At 40.8% G+C, this 17,342-nt stretch overlaps 1 protein-coding gene across 4 annotated transcripts in view; it reads right to left on the reverse strand.

Moving 5' to 3' along the window:
* Positions 1-604: 604 nt before the first annotated feature.
* Positions 605-17,342, reverse strand: part of fhod3b (formin homology 2 domain containing 3b) — a 124,013-nt gene continuing 107,275 nt past the window's right edge. For 2 of the 4 annotated variants that reach the window (XM_053494386.1, XM_053494385.1), the window contains 13 exons: positions 16,395-16,579; positions 14,237-14,734; positions 13,239-14,125; positions 11,707-11,865; positions 10,106-10,288; positions 9,852-9,971; positions 9,084-9,245; positions 7,739-7,929; positions 6,985-7,177; positions 6,079-6,099; positions 5,196-5,376; positions 4,383-4,544; positions 607-2,527 (listed from right to left, as the gene is read on the reverse strand). In XM_053494386.1, the coding sequence (XP_053350361.1) occupies positions 2,445-2,527; positions 4,383-4,544; positions 5,196-5,376; positions 6,079-6,099; positions 6,985-7,177; positions 7,739-7,929; positions 9,084-9,245; positions 9,852-9,971; positions 10,106-10,288; positions 11,707-11,865; positions 13,239-14,125; positions 14,237-14,734; positions 16,395-16,579 (3,025 nt within the window). In that variant the 3' untranslated portion in view covers positions 607-2,444. Of the gene's footprint in view, positions 2,528-4,382; positions 4,545-5,195; positions 5,377-6,078; positions 6,100-6,984; positions 7,178-7,738; positions 7,930-9,083; positions 9,246-9,851; positions 9,972-10,105; positions 10,289-11,706; positions 11,866-13,238; positions 14,126-14,236; positions 14,735-16,394; positions 16,580-17,342 lie in introns of all 4 variants that reach the window. The other 2 variants (XM_053494384.1, XM_053494387.1) reach the window with 2 other exon arrangements.

A 17,342-nucleotide genomic window follows, 5' to 3' on the forward strand; every position in this document is an offset into this window, starting at 1 on the left:
AAAGGGAACAGCCGAAAGACAAAGAAGATTTGGAAATCAAGGTCCTGGAGTCTGAAGAAATAGTGGGGAGAAACAGAATTCAAGTTGCTCAAACACCACTGGGATGTTTCTAGAGACAGTAATACCTTGGGATGCCAAGTCACCTGCTGATGTGGGTACATTGTTTTATCACAGGTCCTGGATCAGCACATCCATCTACCAGAAAGTTTTAGAGCACTCCATGCCTCCTTCTGCTGTCCAGCTTTATGGAGATGCTGATTTCATTTTCCACCATGGCTTGGCACCTACCCACACTGCCAAAAGTATTAATATATGGTTTAAGGACCAGGGTATTCCTGTGCTTGGTTGGCCAGCAAAAAAAAAGAATCTTTGGGGTATTGTGAAGAGGAAGATGTGACACCAGCCCCAACAACGTGAAAGAGCTGAAGGCAGCTATTAAAACCAACCTTGGCTTCCATAAGACCCCATCAGTGCCATAGACTGACTGCCTCCATGCCATGCCACATTGCTGCAAATGGACCCCCACCAAGTACTGGATGCTGTACATGTTCATACTTTTCAGTAGTCCAACAGTTCTGTGTTCTGTTCTTTTTTAATTGGTCTTAAGTAATAACTTTTTAATTTCTGAGATACTGAATTATGGGTGTTCATTAGCTGCTGTAATCTTTCGTTGCATGATCTGCATAAAAAACACTCAACACCAGCATTTCTCTGGATGCTTCATAAAAGCTATTTATTGCAAGATTTGTATACAGTATATACTTTTTCGCTGTGAGTATTAACAAGGTAAATTCACATTCTTGGTACCCTTATTCAATACCCACTTTTTATGGCACTTGCAGCAAAAAAGATTGGACATAACTCAATTTGATTGTACCGAAGTGCAATGAACTGGAAAGACTTTTGAGCAGGAGTTGAGGTTGGGTGGGTGAGTGAGTGGGATTTACAAAGACCAAACAAATTTCAAGTTTGTGCAAAAAGGAAGGAAAGAAAAAAAAATACAAATTACAAAAGCAAACATCGCTGAGCATCAAACTGACATCACAGACGCTCCCTTTGACTCAACTCTCTTGCTTTCCTGTAGTTTTTAACAATGGCTTGCTTACTTTTCTTAAATTATAATTAACACAGAATAACACTGCTTCTGACCTATAATACACTATTCTATACAAATACAAATGCAACAGATGCAAAAATAAAAACAAAAGATTTACACAATTATACAGCATTTGTCTTCTTAGGGACCATTTAGATTCTACATTAGATTTCTAGTTCATTTTCATTTTACAGTACTCGGTTATCTGAGAAGAAGACATCAGACAAAAAAAAAAAAAAAAAAACAAAGCAAAACAAAAAACAGATACTTCTTCTTGTTAATACTTGACATTGCTTTAAAATGACATGGTACAATGTAATAAGGTGCTGGGATGTACTACCGGGTCGTGTAGTACGGCTGTGTGGATTGTCAGAATAACATTTTGGGCTTCACGCTGGAGAATGGACATTTGGTGATTTTTTTCTGTAAGCGAATCACATTACATGCTCCTTCGAAAAAAAAAAAAACAAACAAAAAAAACCATAGTGCTGCTGTGCTGAAGAGACCACATCCCTCTGTTTCCAAAGACACACGTCATTACCGAATGCCACGAGTATAGTTGTCATGCATCTCAATAATGATTTAAAAGTGAATTTATAACAGTGAACATCAAGGCAGCATTGAGGTTCTTCTTGGGCTAAGACTAAGGTTGAGTTTTGTCTGGAAATGGACTCTCCTTGACCACTTTTAGCAGATGGACTACAGTACAAATGGCAGAAGGTGCTGTAGGTCAGACGTGTTGTTGCATATTGCTGATCGTATTTCATCTCAGGCTCAATCTAAAATCCGTATTAAAAAAATATTGAAAAAAAGAAACGTGCAAAAAAAAAAAAAAAAAACCTCATACCACAGCAGTGCAGAGAAAATCACCCCTTACGACATCTATGTCAGCGATTTCTAGAAATCTGTGCTCTGCAGTTTCCACTGGACATGAATGCTGAGTGTGCTACTAACCGAAGCAGGCAAGATTTCACCAAACAGCTAATATTTGATAACCAGAGTGCAAGAGATCAGCCTTGTTAAAAGCACTAATCTTCGGGTTCACACTCAAGGCCACAGTGGTAAGAAACACTAGTACTGTACCTTTGTCTCTAAAGAGAACTTGGTTCTTTACTAACAGGGCTACAAGAGTGTGTGAGTGTGTGTAAATATTAGAGGTTTGTGTAATAGAATTGAAAGTTGAACGGTGGCTAATACTGTGCTTGTCTTTTAAAAATGCAGTAAAAGTGGTAGGTGTCAAGAAATATGTCTTTCAATCAGCATGCTTAGGTTGCAGTGTCCAGGATCAGTTGTATCGAGTGTGTCTGTGTGTGTCTTTAGACCCTGAGCTGCTTGAATCTATTCTGCGTCACACTTGCATCTCAGAGCCGCTGGCTAATCCCAGTGCCTGTGCCTCCTCTGGGGTGAGCCCGTTCTTCAGTGTTCTTCTTACTGCAAGAAAAACAGACACATGCGTTACTTGATTAGTCAATTATCTCAAATAATCCAAATTTTGCCAAAAAATACTTGGGTTTAAATAAGCAAATACTTAAAAGGCTTTAATTGGATAATTACTGCAGTGATTAACATGTTTCAGCTGGGAACAATTCTTTCAGTCCTAACTGATGCAGTGGAAAGATTTATCCCACTAAAGATTTTTTGGAAGGGTCGAATTATCGGCCTGCATCAAGCAAAGCAAACAACTAAGGAGACTGCTGAAATTATGGGAACTGGATTGGAAACTGGTATTAAAACCTGGAAGGGTAGTGTTAAAACACCAACTTCACAGAAGAACTGTGGTCGGGAAGAATCAACAACAACTGTCGGATCGATATAATGTCCAATTATAAAAGAAAAAATTCAACAGCAGAAATAAGAGCTGTATTAAATAGTGAAAGTAGGAGCACCTCCATATACACAGACAAAAACGCACAGGATTGGGACTAAACAGTATTGTGGCCATAAGAAAACCATTTGTTATTGAAAAAGGAGCACTAGAAAAAGGTCACAGGTTATCACATCAATGCATTTTTTTTTTTATCTCTGATGGCAGGCCATATTCCAGGATAACAATGGCAAGATTCATTAAACTCAACTAATTGAAAGAGTGGTCCTGGGAAAATAAAGATTCATTTTCATGAAGAGACTCATGATCTTAAAAAATATTTAGGATGTCCTTTTTTAAACAGTGGTTTGACTCTTCCATCATTAATACTAAATCTGTGCCAAAAATGATTGCAACTCTGGTCAGAAATAAATGCTGTAATGTTACAGTACATGAAGTTCTTGAAATAGTGAGAGACTTTTTTTTTTCTAAATTCATGAATCTCTTCTAGTCCACACACACACACACACACACACACACACGCACAAAAATAAAACAAATCTGTGGGCTGGCGTACAACCAGAGTTTATGTTTAATTGAGAAACATATGCTTCCTATGGCTGTTAAGCAATAATTTGATACTTGGTACTAAAGTCTCAGCACTAAAGTAAAAAAAAAAATGTACTTAGTTAAAGATATGCACCAGATTGTTTTTTATTTATTTTTAAAATCCCATTTCTGCCCACTCTTGAGAGACTTCTGACGAATTCTCAACAATCCCATCGATCCTCTTGATCAACCCTTTGGCCTAATCCCCCACTCCTGTAGAAGATTTAACCTCTCTTAATTTCTGGTGCAGTAAATATGACCAATCCAGGATCCTCATGCAAAGCCTTTAACCAATCCCACATGCTCCTGCAGAAAGTTTGACTAATTCCTACCATGTCTGAGATATTCCACTGCTACTGGGCCAATGCCTCCTGTCCTTTCCTGCAGAAAGTTTGACCAGTTCTCCACAATCATGCCAAAAATTTGCACTCAGTCTATAGAAACTGTATGCAAGCTGAACTTCAACAGAAACCTTGACCATTCTCTCTCAGACCTCTGCAGAATTTAAATGAACATGGTCTTTATTTCTTTTGTGAGCTTCACATCTTATTGCCCTTCCATCTGTTAGATAGACTGACCTATTTGGTAGGCCCAAAGGATCTCACTTCCAATGCACAAAGCAAATGGCAGTACATGCTAGAAACATTTTACAAGCAAAAGGTAAATATTTATGCACATACAAGTATTTTGATTAAACTTTAGTATATATATTTTTTTAAATCAGAAATCAGAGACTGAGAAACCATGCAGTGATTCATCATTTCTGTGCTGTGTAATACAAGACATTACTATTCTACAAGATCATGCTGCACACGCACACACACACACACAGGTATTCATGTCCTGTATTGTAAATGTCATGCAGTGACTTACAGGACTTGCGGTTAGCTCTTGAGCGTCTCCTCTCGCGAGGCTGACTACGCTGACTGGGGCCCTGAGTTGCAGATTTTACTATGCGCTCCATGATCTCATCTGCTGTGTCTTCCATGCAATTAGACGTGTCTTCATTGGCAGAAGACCACAGTCCCATGCGTCCTATATGAGCACAGAAAGCACAGGTATTTTTTTTTCCTGAATATGGTTTTGAAGAGAATTTTTTGGTTACATAGCAGTGATGGGAAGTTTGAATCATTATAGTGACTCGGTTGTTTGAACCTTGTTCATCAAAATAAACAAATCTTTTATAGAAATGCATCATTTAGTTTATTTCGTTCTTTTAATCAGAAATAAAGTTAAACGTTACACTTTCAATAAACAGACCTCCAACATGTCTACATATACACATTTTGTCTATAGTTCCAGGAATGAAAATATTACAATGCAGCTAAGGACATCATTATGATAAACAGAATGAGCAGCTCACCTCTCATATCTTCTGGTCTGAATCGTTTGTTCTCTTGTCATGTGACTCTCATAGACACTAGAATACTGTGACGAAAGAACGAACGATTCGGACTAGAAGACTCATTAGATGAACCGCTCATTTCTGTTTCCTGTACATAACCCCCAGAGGTTTAGCGACGCTTTGTGCACCCAGTGGAAGATGAATTAATCACTCTCTGAGACTACTTGTTCTTCTGAGTCACATTAAAGACTCAATTAAAAAGATTGAATCGTTTATGAACGACGCATCACTATTACTATACTCTATTTATAGCAAGGGGGTGACTATAGGTTTGTAGGTACCTCGGCCAGCTCTGGTGCGGGTGCGCAGCCCAGGCAGGACTGATGGGGTGGTGTCTCCGAGCTGCAGGCTGTTCCGTAGTACTGCGGTCATCTGTTCGTGCTCTGCTGCCTTCTCAGCATAGTCGAGTCCCTGACCTGGAGTGTCCTGTCCTTCTGCTGAAGCGCCTGCAAACTTACCACTCTGTAAAGAAAAGAAACAGAAAAAACAGCAGATAAACCTCGCTGTCCGGCTTCTGCGTCGCACTCCTTTTTCTTTTGAGTCTTTTGGCTTGCATGTTGGCAATTTGAAATTCTCCAGGGATGCATTTGTTAAAAACAATCCATACCAACTCCTAGCATGCACCACAGAACACCAAAGTGCACACTGAGTTTAGTATCGTTAGTCTCTTGCCTTGTCGTTAGTGGTTTGATGATTTCCAGGACAAGGCTGCACCAAATGAATCGGTGAAAAATGTCTATTATAAACGCTAATCTACTGTCAGTTGTTTATTTTAATGATCTCATCGTCACTACGATCCAAATATACACGTTTAACATGTTGCTTATAGGTTCCACATGGTGACCCTGCTCCCTTCCTTCTCTTCCTATTCTCACAGCTTGTGTAATGGGAGCACAAACATACAATACTGCATCTCGACAGGCCCTTTAACACCAGCCCCACATGCTCACTGAGTGTGTGTGTGTGTGTGTGTATGTGTGTGTAGGGCTGGTATAGATTTAAAACACCTCCATCATGATCAGCATGATGTGATGTAATCCCTGATGGGACTTGTCTTCGTTAGTCTCAGGCCACTTCATGTAAAAAAGTTAATGAAATGTTGACATGCACTTAAAGGAGGCTTGTTGTGCACACATAAACACGACCGCACACAGCCATGCATACCTCATCTTCTTCTTCCTCACTCTAGAAATGACGAACAGAGACATGATGAATGAAAGAGAGAACGAAATACAAGAGAAACTACTGTATAGTAAAAAGGTAGTAGAGATAGAGAACAAAAAGCAATATACACTATGTGGGATTTGCTATGTGACTATACTGGGCTTATGAAAATTGTGACATGAAGTAAGAACGCTTCGATAGTATACATATTAAATAAATAGTATAGGTCGTGGTGTTTTACGCAATACTGTATATTATTATTTCTTTGAAATCAGAAAGCTTTACTGACGTCCCATACATTTCCCACTTGCACCGTTCCATTTTAAGCTCTTCCAGACCGCCTGACGCACCAGTCTCAGTGCTTACAAATGTCTTCGTTCTACAGGCTCATGAAAAGAGTTGGATTTTCAAGCTGAGATTAGCTTTTATACCAAAGTATTCCTTGCCAAACTAAACAAACTACGTAGAGGCCTCTCCTAACTGGGACTCCCCCACAGAGACAGGCTTTAGCAGGTCACGTTTGAGGGATCAGGGGTAGCCCCAGGCACTGCTACAGTACCACTGATATTAATTACGCAGGTTAGTGAGCGCTCTACTGCTGCTCGGCAACAGGAATGGATCAGGTTTATTAAATTCGCTGGGTATTTATGACTCCCCACAGGCTCAACACTATTTAACCAGTAACTTTTAGATGCATTTTAATTGCCAGTCCATCAGCCGTTTACGAATATAGCACGCGTTTAAAACATTCAAAGTAGTTAAAGTAACAAGTGTTTAATTGCAATATAACTTATAAGAATTCAACGTCAGAATCCTGTTTGTTTAGTGGTGAAGTGCTCCATCTAGTGTCAGACGTGTCGAAGTGGACAGTGCACTATGAGGAATGCCAAGAGAGGGCGCACTCACGTCAGTGATCATTTTGCCCCGGGTCTTGTTCCTCTCCCGGTGGTTAGCTCTCTTCTGCTTCTGCTGCAGCACCCTCTCCCTGGTGGTGCGATACTCCAGAGCAAACTCGCTTAGGATCTTACAAAAGCGGTGGATGCTGACTTCCTTTACTGCGTATGCTGGGTGGCCCAGGAACAGCAGAAAGGCATGGAACCTGAAGAACGTGCACAGAAGATTACACATCATACAGAGGACATTTAAACTGCCGTGCTTTATTCATTATCTCTTGGAATTGCATTACAGCATGTAAAAGAAGCGAGCAGTGATGAAGTACAGGGTTGGTTGTGGGGCTCAAGTGTGATGTAGAAGTGATGCTACTGTATGTGTGTTATCTGGATTTATTGTAATTGTATGAAGCTGTAAGACTTGAATGCAGGACAAATTTCTGAGCAATTAGACATTAATTATATTGCATTAGAGCAGGACAGGGCTTGAAACCTTCTTATGCATCAGGGAATGTATATGAGTGCAGTAAAGAAAATTGCCAAATACAGCAGGTTTAGATCCTGACTATCTTAGGTCTAACTTTAACACCTTAAAAACGTTCTTTCTTCATAAATCATTTCTTAACTTCCCAGGAAAATGCCCATGAAGCCTTAAACCGCCAAGGAGATCGCTTGACCTACAAGGGCACATGCATTCTGTCCTCTCTTTTGTGCTGCAAGTAGACACTCGAAAAGAGTGTAGGAAAACGAAAGCTTAAATGAAAGTTTACCGATTGATGATGCGCCTGTGGACGATGGTGAGGATGATGATCCTCTCAGCGCAGTCTTTCAGGAAGTCAGACATACGCTGCTTTAGTGCCGGTTTCATCTCATGCTTGGCAATGACCTTCAGGTGGTCCCAGGAAGCCTTGCATCGCCGCTCCATCTGGGCCAGGTTGTCCTGCAGCTGGTCGAAGTCCACCTGAGAAAAGCAGGATGCTTATAAATACAGTTTGAAAAAAAAAAAAAAAAACATGCTTTCTTATGCACCTTAACCACCTCTCTGATGTAGACTAATATACACGTACAGGAGTTACTACATTTATGCTACTGCTCAGATCTTTTAAAGTTGTGTTTAAAACAAAGCAAAAAAAAAAAAAAAACTTGATGGTACGACTTTTTATTTTGCGAGGGAGCATAAATTCAGAGTTCAGATTGAGCCTATTCCTGAGCAGTGAGTGCATCAGGGTGAGAAGGGAAGCACATAAGGTCGATGCACCCATCATGCACACTACCCAAGTGTTATGATCTGAGGTTGCTTCAGTTAGTTAGGTCTAGGCTCAGCAATGTCATGTGGCACTAAAATGAAGTCAGCTGGTGAGCTGAATGACCAGATTATCACATCTACTGTATGGAACTTTTCTTTCCAGATGGCACAGGCATATTCCAGGACTCAAAGTGTAAAAGAGTAGCATTTCACTGGATATCATACTGTGTGGTTGTGTAGTGTATGTGACAAATAACATATGAGTTTGAATTGGTTCTGGGAGTATAAGGAATCATTGTCACACATAAACTGACAGCCATATTTCGTATCGTAATCAAAGTTGTGGTTGAGCAAAAAAAAAAAAAAAAAGGTTATTATTTATTGGCTGGGTAGTGAACCTATACAAGAAAAAGTACATTTTGGCAGAAATCATGCTTTTTATCTTATTATTTTAAAACAGCAACATTTCTATAATTGTCTATAATTGTATAATTCATAATTACTATGGAGCTTTATAAATACACAAAAATATGAGGATCCAGATGTGAAAAGCTAAAAGTGAAAGTTTCATAATTGCAGTCAAAAGTTTAGTTTTAGTTTGCAATATTTATGCAAACATTAAATAACGGTATTGTTTAATTAACTTATTTGTCACCATGAAAACACCCCCAGGAGCTTCAAATGTAAGACATATTGTGTAAATGAAATGGTAACTATCCCAATTAAGAGCATTTTTAGTTCCTGGTTATATCACTGGAAGGCACGGGAATGTTCAGTGAGACTGAATACTTACGCAAGACACTATATGTTCTTTAATAGAACTTGAACATGTTTGAACTGCTTTTTGAGCGTAACAATTGGAGCAGTACCTTAGCAGAGCGTGTTATCTCGCCGATCTCAGAGTACAGGTCGGAACTTTCGGCAAACTTCTCGACTACGATGGAGCAGACGTGGTGAAGCAGAGACTGCTTATGCACAGTGTCTTTCACTTCTGGAACCTTCTCAAGGTAACTTAGCTCAAAGCCTTTAGCCTGCGCACACACACACACACACACACACACACACACACAATATTAGAATGGACAATATGAGTGAAACTTTCCTGTAAGCGAGTAAATTGACGCTGTAAATACATCCACCTTGAACAAATGGGTCACTCTGGATCTCATCCAGGGAATGATTTCTATAAATGGTTTCTAATCATAGGCCATTTCCACTATTTACAGACATTACTCTGCTATAGCTGAGTAGATTATCATCAGTTCCATTAAGCAATAATACAGAATGCTTTGAAAAGCAAGGTAGGTCAGTAGTCTGATCTTTTGCATGTTCACATGAATGCTCCATTGACTTGTAAATAGCTGAATCTCAAGCAAATGTGGTAAAGTACAGGAAGTCAATAGCCTACACCCGGGTCAGCCTTGCAGTACTGAAGACCCAGCCGAAATAAAAAACGGAAAAATATCCCAAACGACATGACACGAATTCGACTTGCTTTGTTCTCTTGCCCACACTCAATGGTTTACTGTAAATGTGCTTTCAATCTTTTATAACTTCTTTAGCATTTTTTTTTCCAGGCCTCAAAGGGAAACTGGAAGCGAGGAGGGGAGAAGGCCGTGAGCAGAGGCATAACTCACATTTGATCCATTAAGGAAATTGCCGATAGCGAGTAGCGTGGACAGAATGAGGCGCAGTGTCTTGTTCTTCTCCAGCTGACTCATGCCCTCCTTCAGGTCCTGTAAGGGCTCTGCCACTTCCTGGCAAAAAAGGGAAATCAGAGACTAATTTATGCAAGCTGTAAACATGACTACTATTGCATTATTGCACATGCACTCTATGTGTGCTGCTTGGTCTAACAGCTCAGCCTTTGAATCGTGTCCAAAGTCCTGACCTTCTCTAGCACTTCGTAGTCCATCTTAAAAGCCCAAAGATGCAGGCGAGCAGACAGCTCACTGATGGAAGAGAGTGTGAGGAGGAACTGTTCAGCACTGCCCAGAGGAATATCAGGGTTCGCCAGCTGTGCTTCCTGTATCTTTTGTTTCTCCTCTTCTGTGGGAATCATTGTTAGGATTTTCTAAACAAAAAGACAAAAAGCAATGTTCAAATACGGTGCATAGCCGAAGGGTCAAATGATTGGGCTGCATCAAGCAAAGAAAACAACGAAAGAGATTAAGAGTTAAGAATCCTTCAACACATTGTCAAACCTGGAGGGATAGTGCTAAACTGTCAAATTCGTGAAAGGAATGTCGTCAGAAAAAAAAAAAATCATGAATGGAGATCACTTAAACACTTGATGAAGATGCATGGTAAAAAAAATAAACAGTAAAAAACCATAGCGAAAGTAAGAGCATTTCCATAAACACACACAATGAGATAAGAGAACTCGTAAGTTAACCACTTGTTAGTGAGACTAATCAGAAAAACTTGCTATGGAGCATAAAGATTTGACTTTGGATCAATGGAAAAAGGCCACATGGTATTTTTTTTTACATTAAAACAAATTTGATTGACTCTTGAAAGCAATATGTGCACAAGCCTAGGTGTATGCTCTAACTGCATTATACTTTAACGATCAAATATAAGATGCATTTAGTCTAGGACAACTTTACTAAAAGGAGCTTAAATCTTAAATGATGACATCAGATTTTTGTGCTCCTATACATTACAAGTACATTCACTTAGGGAAAATGTCTGTATGCAGGCAGATGCACAAATGAGAGCGAGTCAGTAAGAGAGATCGGACCTAAGGGAAGTGCGTGAATCACTGTCCAGTGTCATGAATTTATGTAGTTACAAAACTAGTTTATAATTCCCCTAATGAATCCCTAACAGACTGATAAATAATAACATCTGGAGAAAATTGTCAATACATAAATAAAAGGTCATCATTTCACCGAATAGAATGATTTCATCTGTGCTACGGCTGTCCGGTAGTTTATTTCTTTTGAATAATTGTATGAGATTTTGCTCATGAGAAGGGATGAATGGCTGTGTTAAGAAAAAAAAAAAAGATCCTATAATAAGACGTAAAAAGATCCTGTCATAGAAAAATGATAGCCGGATTTTTTACATTCCTTTTGTTTATATTGTGGTGGCACTTTGGGCAATGAGTCATCTTATTGATTCATAAATTCATTTTAGTACAAAATGGCTTAGGAACTGTAGATGATTTACACTAACAGTAACATGTTATATTTAACAGCACTTTTTGAGTTAATGCCGTTGTTCTGCCAACTCAGCAAAAGTCAATATTGTGAGTAAAGTTACAGAGAGCCATCAATCACTGGAGATACAGAAATACGCCTTTGTGTGGTAGGCTTTTACGATATAATGCCTGAGAAGGAGCATTTGAATGGCTGAGAAAAATATAAGTTTTTAGAATAAAAATGTAATATTAAGTGCATATGTTGAGTTTTACTATGGTGTTACAGCTGCTTTTTCCCTTCAGTGGAATAACAGAAGTAAAATGATAGCAATGTGAACTGATGTTACCTCTATACCCTCTTTGTTCAGAGCATACTCGTCGAAGTTGAGGATGGCTGTTTTGATGGTGCGTGGTGGTGGGAGAACAGTCAGGCCAATGTTGATGGCGTTGCTTCTTTTGGAGTCCAGTACAATAATCTCCTGCCGTTTCCCATCCGCTGCTGTTTTCTAAAGTCAGCAAAACATTCAGCAGAAAAACTCATACGTTCAGGCTTGCATTAGACGCATTCAATTTCATTTCATTTTTCACCTTGTTTCTTGTGTTAAGTAATGTGTGGTGAGAATCAGCGTGAGCAGTTTGCGATGTGCCTGCCCACCTCCGGTTGCTATTATGGTAAAATGCGTTCTATTTCGGACCATAACTGAGCTAAACTGTCACCATCAAAAACATATGTCAGGGCAACAGTCACCCATCTGGTCTAATACTTCACTTGGTTCTCATTATGAGTTCGCACGACCGCTCTCTCGCTCGCTCGCTCGTCGGCTAACCGTTGTGATATCCATCTACCGTCCCCAACGCGAGATTAAAAAAAAAGAAAGGGGAAAAAAAAAGGCTTTTTGAAGACTACCTTAAAATGAATTGGAACGGAATTTCTTTAATGTGGGTGATTAAGAAAAGGAAGGCTTTCCAAGATATGAATGCCAGTGGGATCTACGCTAAGTGCAACTCGCTTCGAAAACACGCAAGCACCTGAGGGCTATTTTGGGACTTTGATGGAGAATATTTTTGGACTAGTGAGAGGCAAGAGGGTTCGGCTTTCACTGCCAAACAAAGGGAGGAAAGAAAAGGAGAGAAGAAACAGAGAGGGAAAGAAGGAAGTTAGGAATGGGCCAAAATGAGAAGCAGCTGCTTTGGGCTAGGCGAGGAGAGAACCCCTGACCGGCAAAGACACACTCAGAAAGACATCCATCACAACAGAATTCCCTAAAATTATTCCAAAAAATATCCTCTTCAGTACCTCCTGATACCAGTGTTATAATATAGCTTTGGAAAAAGGAAGAGTTAGATTGGAATGCCTTTCATAGTATCATTGATTAATGGTGACGTAAATCAAACAAATCATATAGTTTCCGGAAAAGCATCTATCATCTCAGGCCTATACAGATTACAGTAAAAACGCGGAAACGTCAGTGTAAGGCATTCTTGGAGCTGCAGCTTGGTTACATTTACAGTGGCAGATCTGAGGAAGCCTTAAGATAATAAGGGACATCCATCAAAACCAATTCAATCAGTGTTGAAGCGGGCCGAATGAGATTTCCCCGGTCTGTTTCAAATCTGTTGCGCTTGTCCGAAACAGACTGTGGTGACACTGAGGCAATGAGATACGCCATAATCCTCACCATGTGTTTCCTACAAAACGTCTTTGCCAAAGAATTTTCGTGCTACATTGTGGCAAAGAAGTTTTGAGATACAGCTACAAACATACATTAAACAATTTTTGTTGCCAAAGACGAAACAAAATAATAAAAAAAGAAGAAGAATGAGAAATTCATTACTGAGAGCAAGAAAAATATATTACAAGTAACACGATCTTGTTTACCTTTGTCACAGGAAGTTCTTTGGACTTGGTCTCAAAGAGGAGCTCTAACTTGGCTGTGTCCAACTTTACCGGGTCCAGTTTGGACCACAGTGACTCCTTGCAGCGTTTGTCACTGCCGTATTGCCAGTCTGTGGGTCTCACCTCGTTCCAGAACAGTCTGATGGTCTTCTTCTTCTTCTGAAAGAGTGGTGGCTCTCCTCGACTATGTTGCGGAGAACCGATATGCGAGGGAGACACTGACGTTATAGAAGGTGGTGGAGGAGGTAATATCCCTCCTGGGACCGGTGGAGGGGGCGGGCACCCGAAAAGGGGGGGTGGGGGCGGGAGGTTTGGTACACAAGGAGGTGGAGGGGGGGGTGTCATGTGGTCACCTGAATTGATCATATTTCCGACATCCAAAATGTCTACGTCATCCTCCTCCAAAAGGTCAGTAAAGTCCATCTCTTTGATGCGAAGTTCTCGAGGCGTGGCCATCAGCTGGTCCCAGATGTGATCCGACTCCTTTTTAGGTGGCGTAGGTGAAGGTGCCTTCTCCTTCCCGGCAAGCTCGTCATGTGGAGAGACCAGCCCCTTCACCAAGTCGCCGAATTTCTCTGCCACAATCCGCACGTTGCCGTGGTTGTCCAGGTGCTGCACCTCCATTTTCTTTACGTTGTCCTCGGACGCCTGCTGCCGGGCCTCCAGAGTTGAGATGCGAGTTGCAAGACTGTTTACTGATGAGTCCGGGCCTCCTGGGCCTTCTCTCTCTTTCTCATTCTCCTTCTCTTCATCCTCAGCAGGCTTCTTATTTTGTGCATAAAGCATGTCCAGCATGAAGCGCTTGTTATTGAGGACTTTGCCACACTGTTCGTTGATATCCGCCGACTTAATGCATTCTGTCCACTGGCCTGATGGAAAATGGGAGAAAAACTTTGTTAACATGGATGGTTACTGAGCTGCAGCATCTAATGGTCATTTAAAAGACTTAAGCAGAACTGAAGCCTTGTTCTTTTACTTGCCTGAGTCATTATCACATATGAGCTTCTCCTCTCTCTCTTCTCTCTCCAGAGTACTGCTGGCTGAGGAGATGCTGGAAGCTGAGCAATTGTCCTTCTCGTTCAATTCCTCATTCTGCCTCTCTTTCTCACTCAGGGTTGTGCTATCCTCTGTGTCTCTTTCCACTATCTGCTCTTTTTCACATTCCTCTTCTACCTCTAATTCAGTCCCTGCCTCATCTGCTACCTCTGCCTCCGTGCACACCTTTTCCCTCTCCTTCTTCTTCAATTCCTCATCTTCATCTTTCTTGACCTCCTCTATTTGTCTTTCATGCTCATCTTTACTTAACGTCCGTTTCCCCGTTTTGTCCGAGTCATCTGGCTCCGTATGTAGCACAGACAACTTTACGTCCTTCTCATCCACAGGCATTTGCTCCTCCTCTGTCTCTGAGGACCACTGTAGGCCAGATACAGTGGGAGACACTGAGGGAGATTCCACAGGGCTTGCTTCTGGCTCAGCTTCTGAACATTAAAAACAAACAAACAAATATACACTTAGTGCTTTCAAAAAGAGCCATATTTTAATTTACTCGGATATCTCAAATAAATATCTCAATAGACTATGAAGACTTTGAAGCCTTGTAAGCCTCAGGAATCACATCCTGCTTTTTTACGGCAATCGGCTGCAAAAGTAAGATTTTTTATTACTCCTGCAAGGTGCTTGGCCTATGGTGGGTTTTTGCTACATGATCACTCTACATGGCTCCTCAGAACGCCCTTGCCCTCTGCAAGCCGTTATATCTTCACAGCCCATTCCTCCAACCTCTGTTACCGTAAGCCTCACGCCCTTCCTACAGTTGCAGCTCCATATTTGGATGAGCAAAGGAATAACTGGAAAACAATCCCGCAGAATCATGTGGGATGACAAAACAGGGCAGACGATAGAGCGCCTCACATCCTTCAGGCCATATGTGTTCAGGCAAATGCATGGGCACAATAAGCATAAAGCGTTAGTCATAGTCGAGACAAGTCATATTGGTACGTGTGCTGTCAGAGCCAATTTCTCGTTCTCTCCATTTGAAGGCGCACTGAAAAAGGCTTCAGTCATTTCTGCAAACTAAAAGGATTGGCACGTGATCTGAACAGGACAATCAGGGTACTGCATGTCTGCACTTGAAATAATGCGATTTTCTTTAGACATGCTCCTCAGTTTTTACCATGCAGAGCACTCACTACACTCGCCAGCCGGAGTCCCACATTTACTCTATTGCGGATAAAAACGGATGAAGCAGTCGGTTCAGGATGAACAGATTCTTGGCTAGAATCCAGCACTATCCCATTACACATGCATGGCCTTGTTTGACCAGGAGCTCTGCTCTACATGGATTTAAAGCTCAGTCCTTCATCTTACACCAATTCAGAACTTAAATGTCCTTGATTTTGTCTTTCATTCCTCTAAGGTTCAATACCATTCATCTTTACTACAGACTGCCTAGTCACCCAGTCTGGCAGCCAACGTAGGCTCAAGGCAATGGCGGCTCACCAGGACCAGATCAACTGATTATTATCTCAAACGTGTGAAGTTCAAGCCAAGTGCTAACTCCACACACAGCGATACTCAGATATGGACATGGATCCAGTATAGATGATTGATATCTTAAGAGGCCAGGTCTAGGCATGATTGATCATATAAGGTAATGATTCAGTGAAACAAAAAAAGATTTAAGGTTGTTCTGATGGAATTTTAGCAGATTTGTTCAGATGTGTAAAAGGTTTGCAAGTCTTATCTACTTCTATCCTCATCCTTTGTGGAATCTAGTAACAACGTTAAAAATGGCACATGACTTTTTAATTAAAGTGTCAGGATTTAGATTTTTCTAATTTGGTCAATGAGAAATCCACCCACTTCTATTGACCCAGGAATGGGCCACCCAGTTCTATGCTATCACACACCGTGCTCTGAGACAAGTGAAACAAGCATTGTATTTTTTCGAACCACTTCTCATACAAAAGTAAAAAAAAAACAATCACTGGGCATCCTAATATGCTGTATTTGGCCGGTGCTATTCTGTTTCACATGGGATGATTATGCTCTATTGGACTTATGCTGTCTTTATGGCTGGGCTCTGTGCTATTGTTGGAATCAGAAGATAGTATACAAGAATGCATGTTACTGTGTTACCTTGTGCAGTGTGAGTGTGAGGACGTTTTTTCTCCTGAGACTCAGTGGAGGACGGGATTGAAGGGCGTGAGTTGCAAGAACTGCGTGGACTCAGATTAAGTGTGATTTCTGTGCGACCTCTTGGCGCTGATGTCACATGTTCCCTCTCATACTCCTCCGCTGCCAGACGCTCCACTTGTTTATACCTAAAGCCATGAATAAAAGGTGTATATTAATTAAACAGCTTCATCACCTTAACTGCTAAAGCGATCCTGTTTGTTTGGCTGTCCTAACTATAGTTAACTATTCTAGTCCTGGGTATGGCCACACTTTTCTCTCAACTATTGATGGAATAGCTTCCAGAGGATGCTAAAAACAATCCTTTGAGATAATGGTCCTTGTTCACATTTCAGATACACTCACATGCAGTGAAACTCCTGTTTTGCCATGTCCCAAAGGTGTTCTACTGCATGATCCATTAACTGACCGCCACTGAAGAACACTGATCTCATTGTCATGTTCATGTCAGTTTGTGAAAACATTCGCATTGTAACATGTTGCATTATCATACTGGAAGGAATAGAATAGAATAGAATAGAATAGAATAAAATAGAATAGAATAGAAGAGAAGCACATGGTCAGCAACAATACTCAAATAGGCTGTGGCATTAAAGTGATGATTGAGTGGTATTAATGGACCTAAAATGTACCAAGAAAACATTCCCACACCACTGCACCACCTCCAACACCTGGCCAGTCTCCTTGACCTCTACTTGACCTTGACCTCTTTCATCAGCATAGAGTGCGACCGTCCCAGAACATTAGCAGTTCTAGACAAACTCAAACCAGCCTGTCTGGCAAAAGTCATGCCATGGTCAAATGAGTTACATTTTTTCCTCATGATGTAAACATTACCCACAGCTGCTGGCTTGTGTCAGCATGATTTAATGCACTGAACTGCTGCCACAT

The sequence above is a fragment of the Clarias gariepinus genome, chromosome 4 (assembly GCF_024256425.1).
Source record: "Clarias gariepinus isolate MV-2021 ecotype Netherlands chromosome 4, CGAR_prim_01v2, whole genome shotgun sequence".
Classification (NCBI taxonomy): Eukaryota; Metazoa; Chordata; class Actinopteri; order Siluriformes; family Clariidae; genus Clarias; species Clarias gariepinus.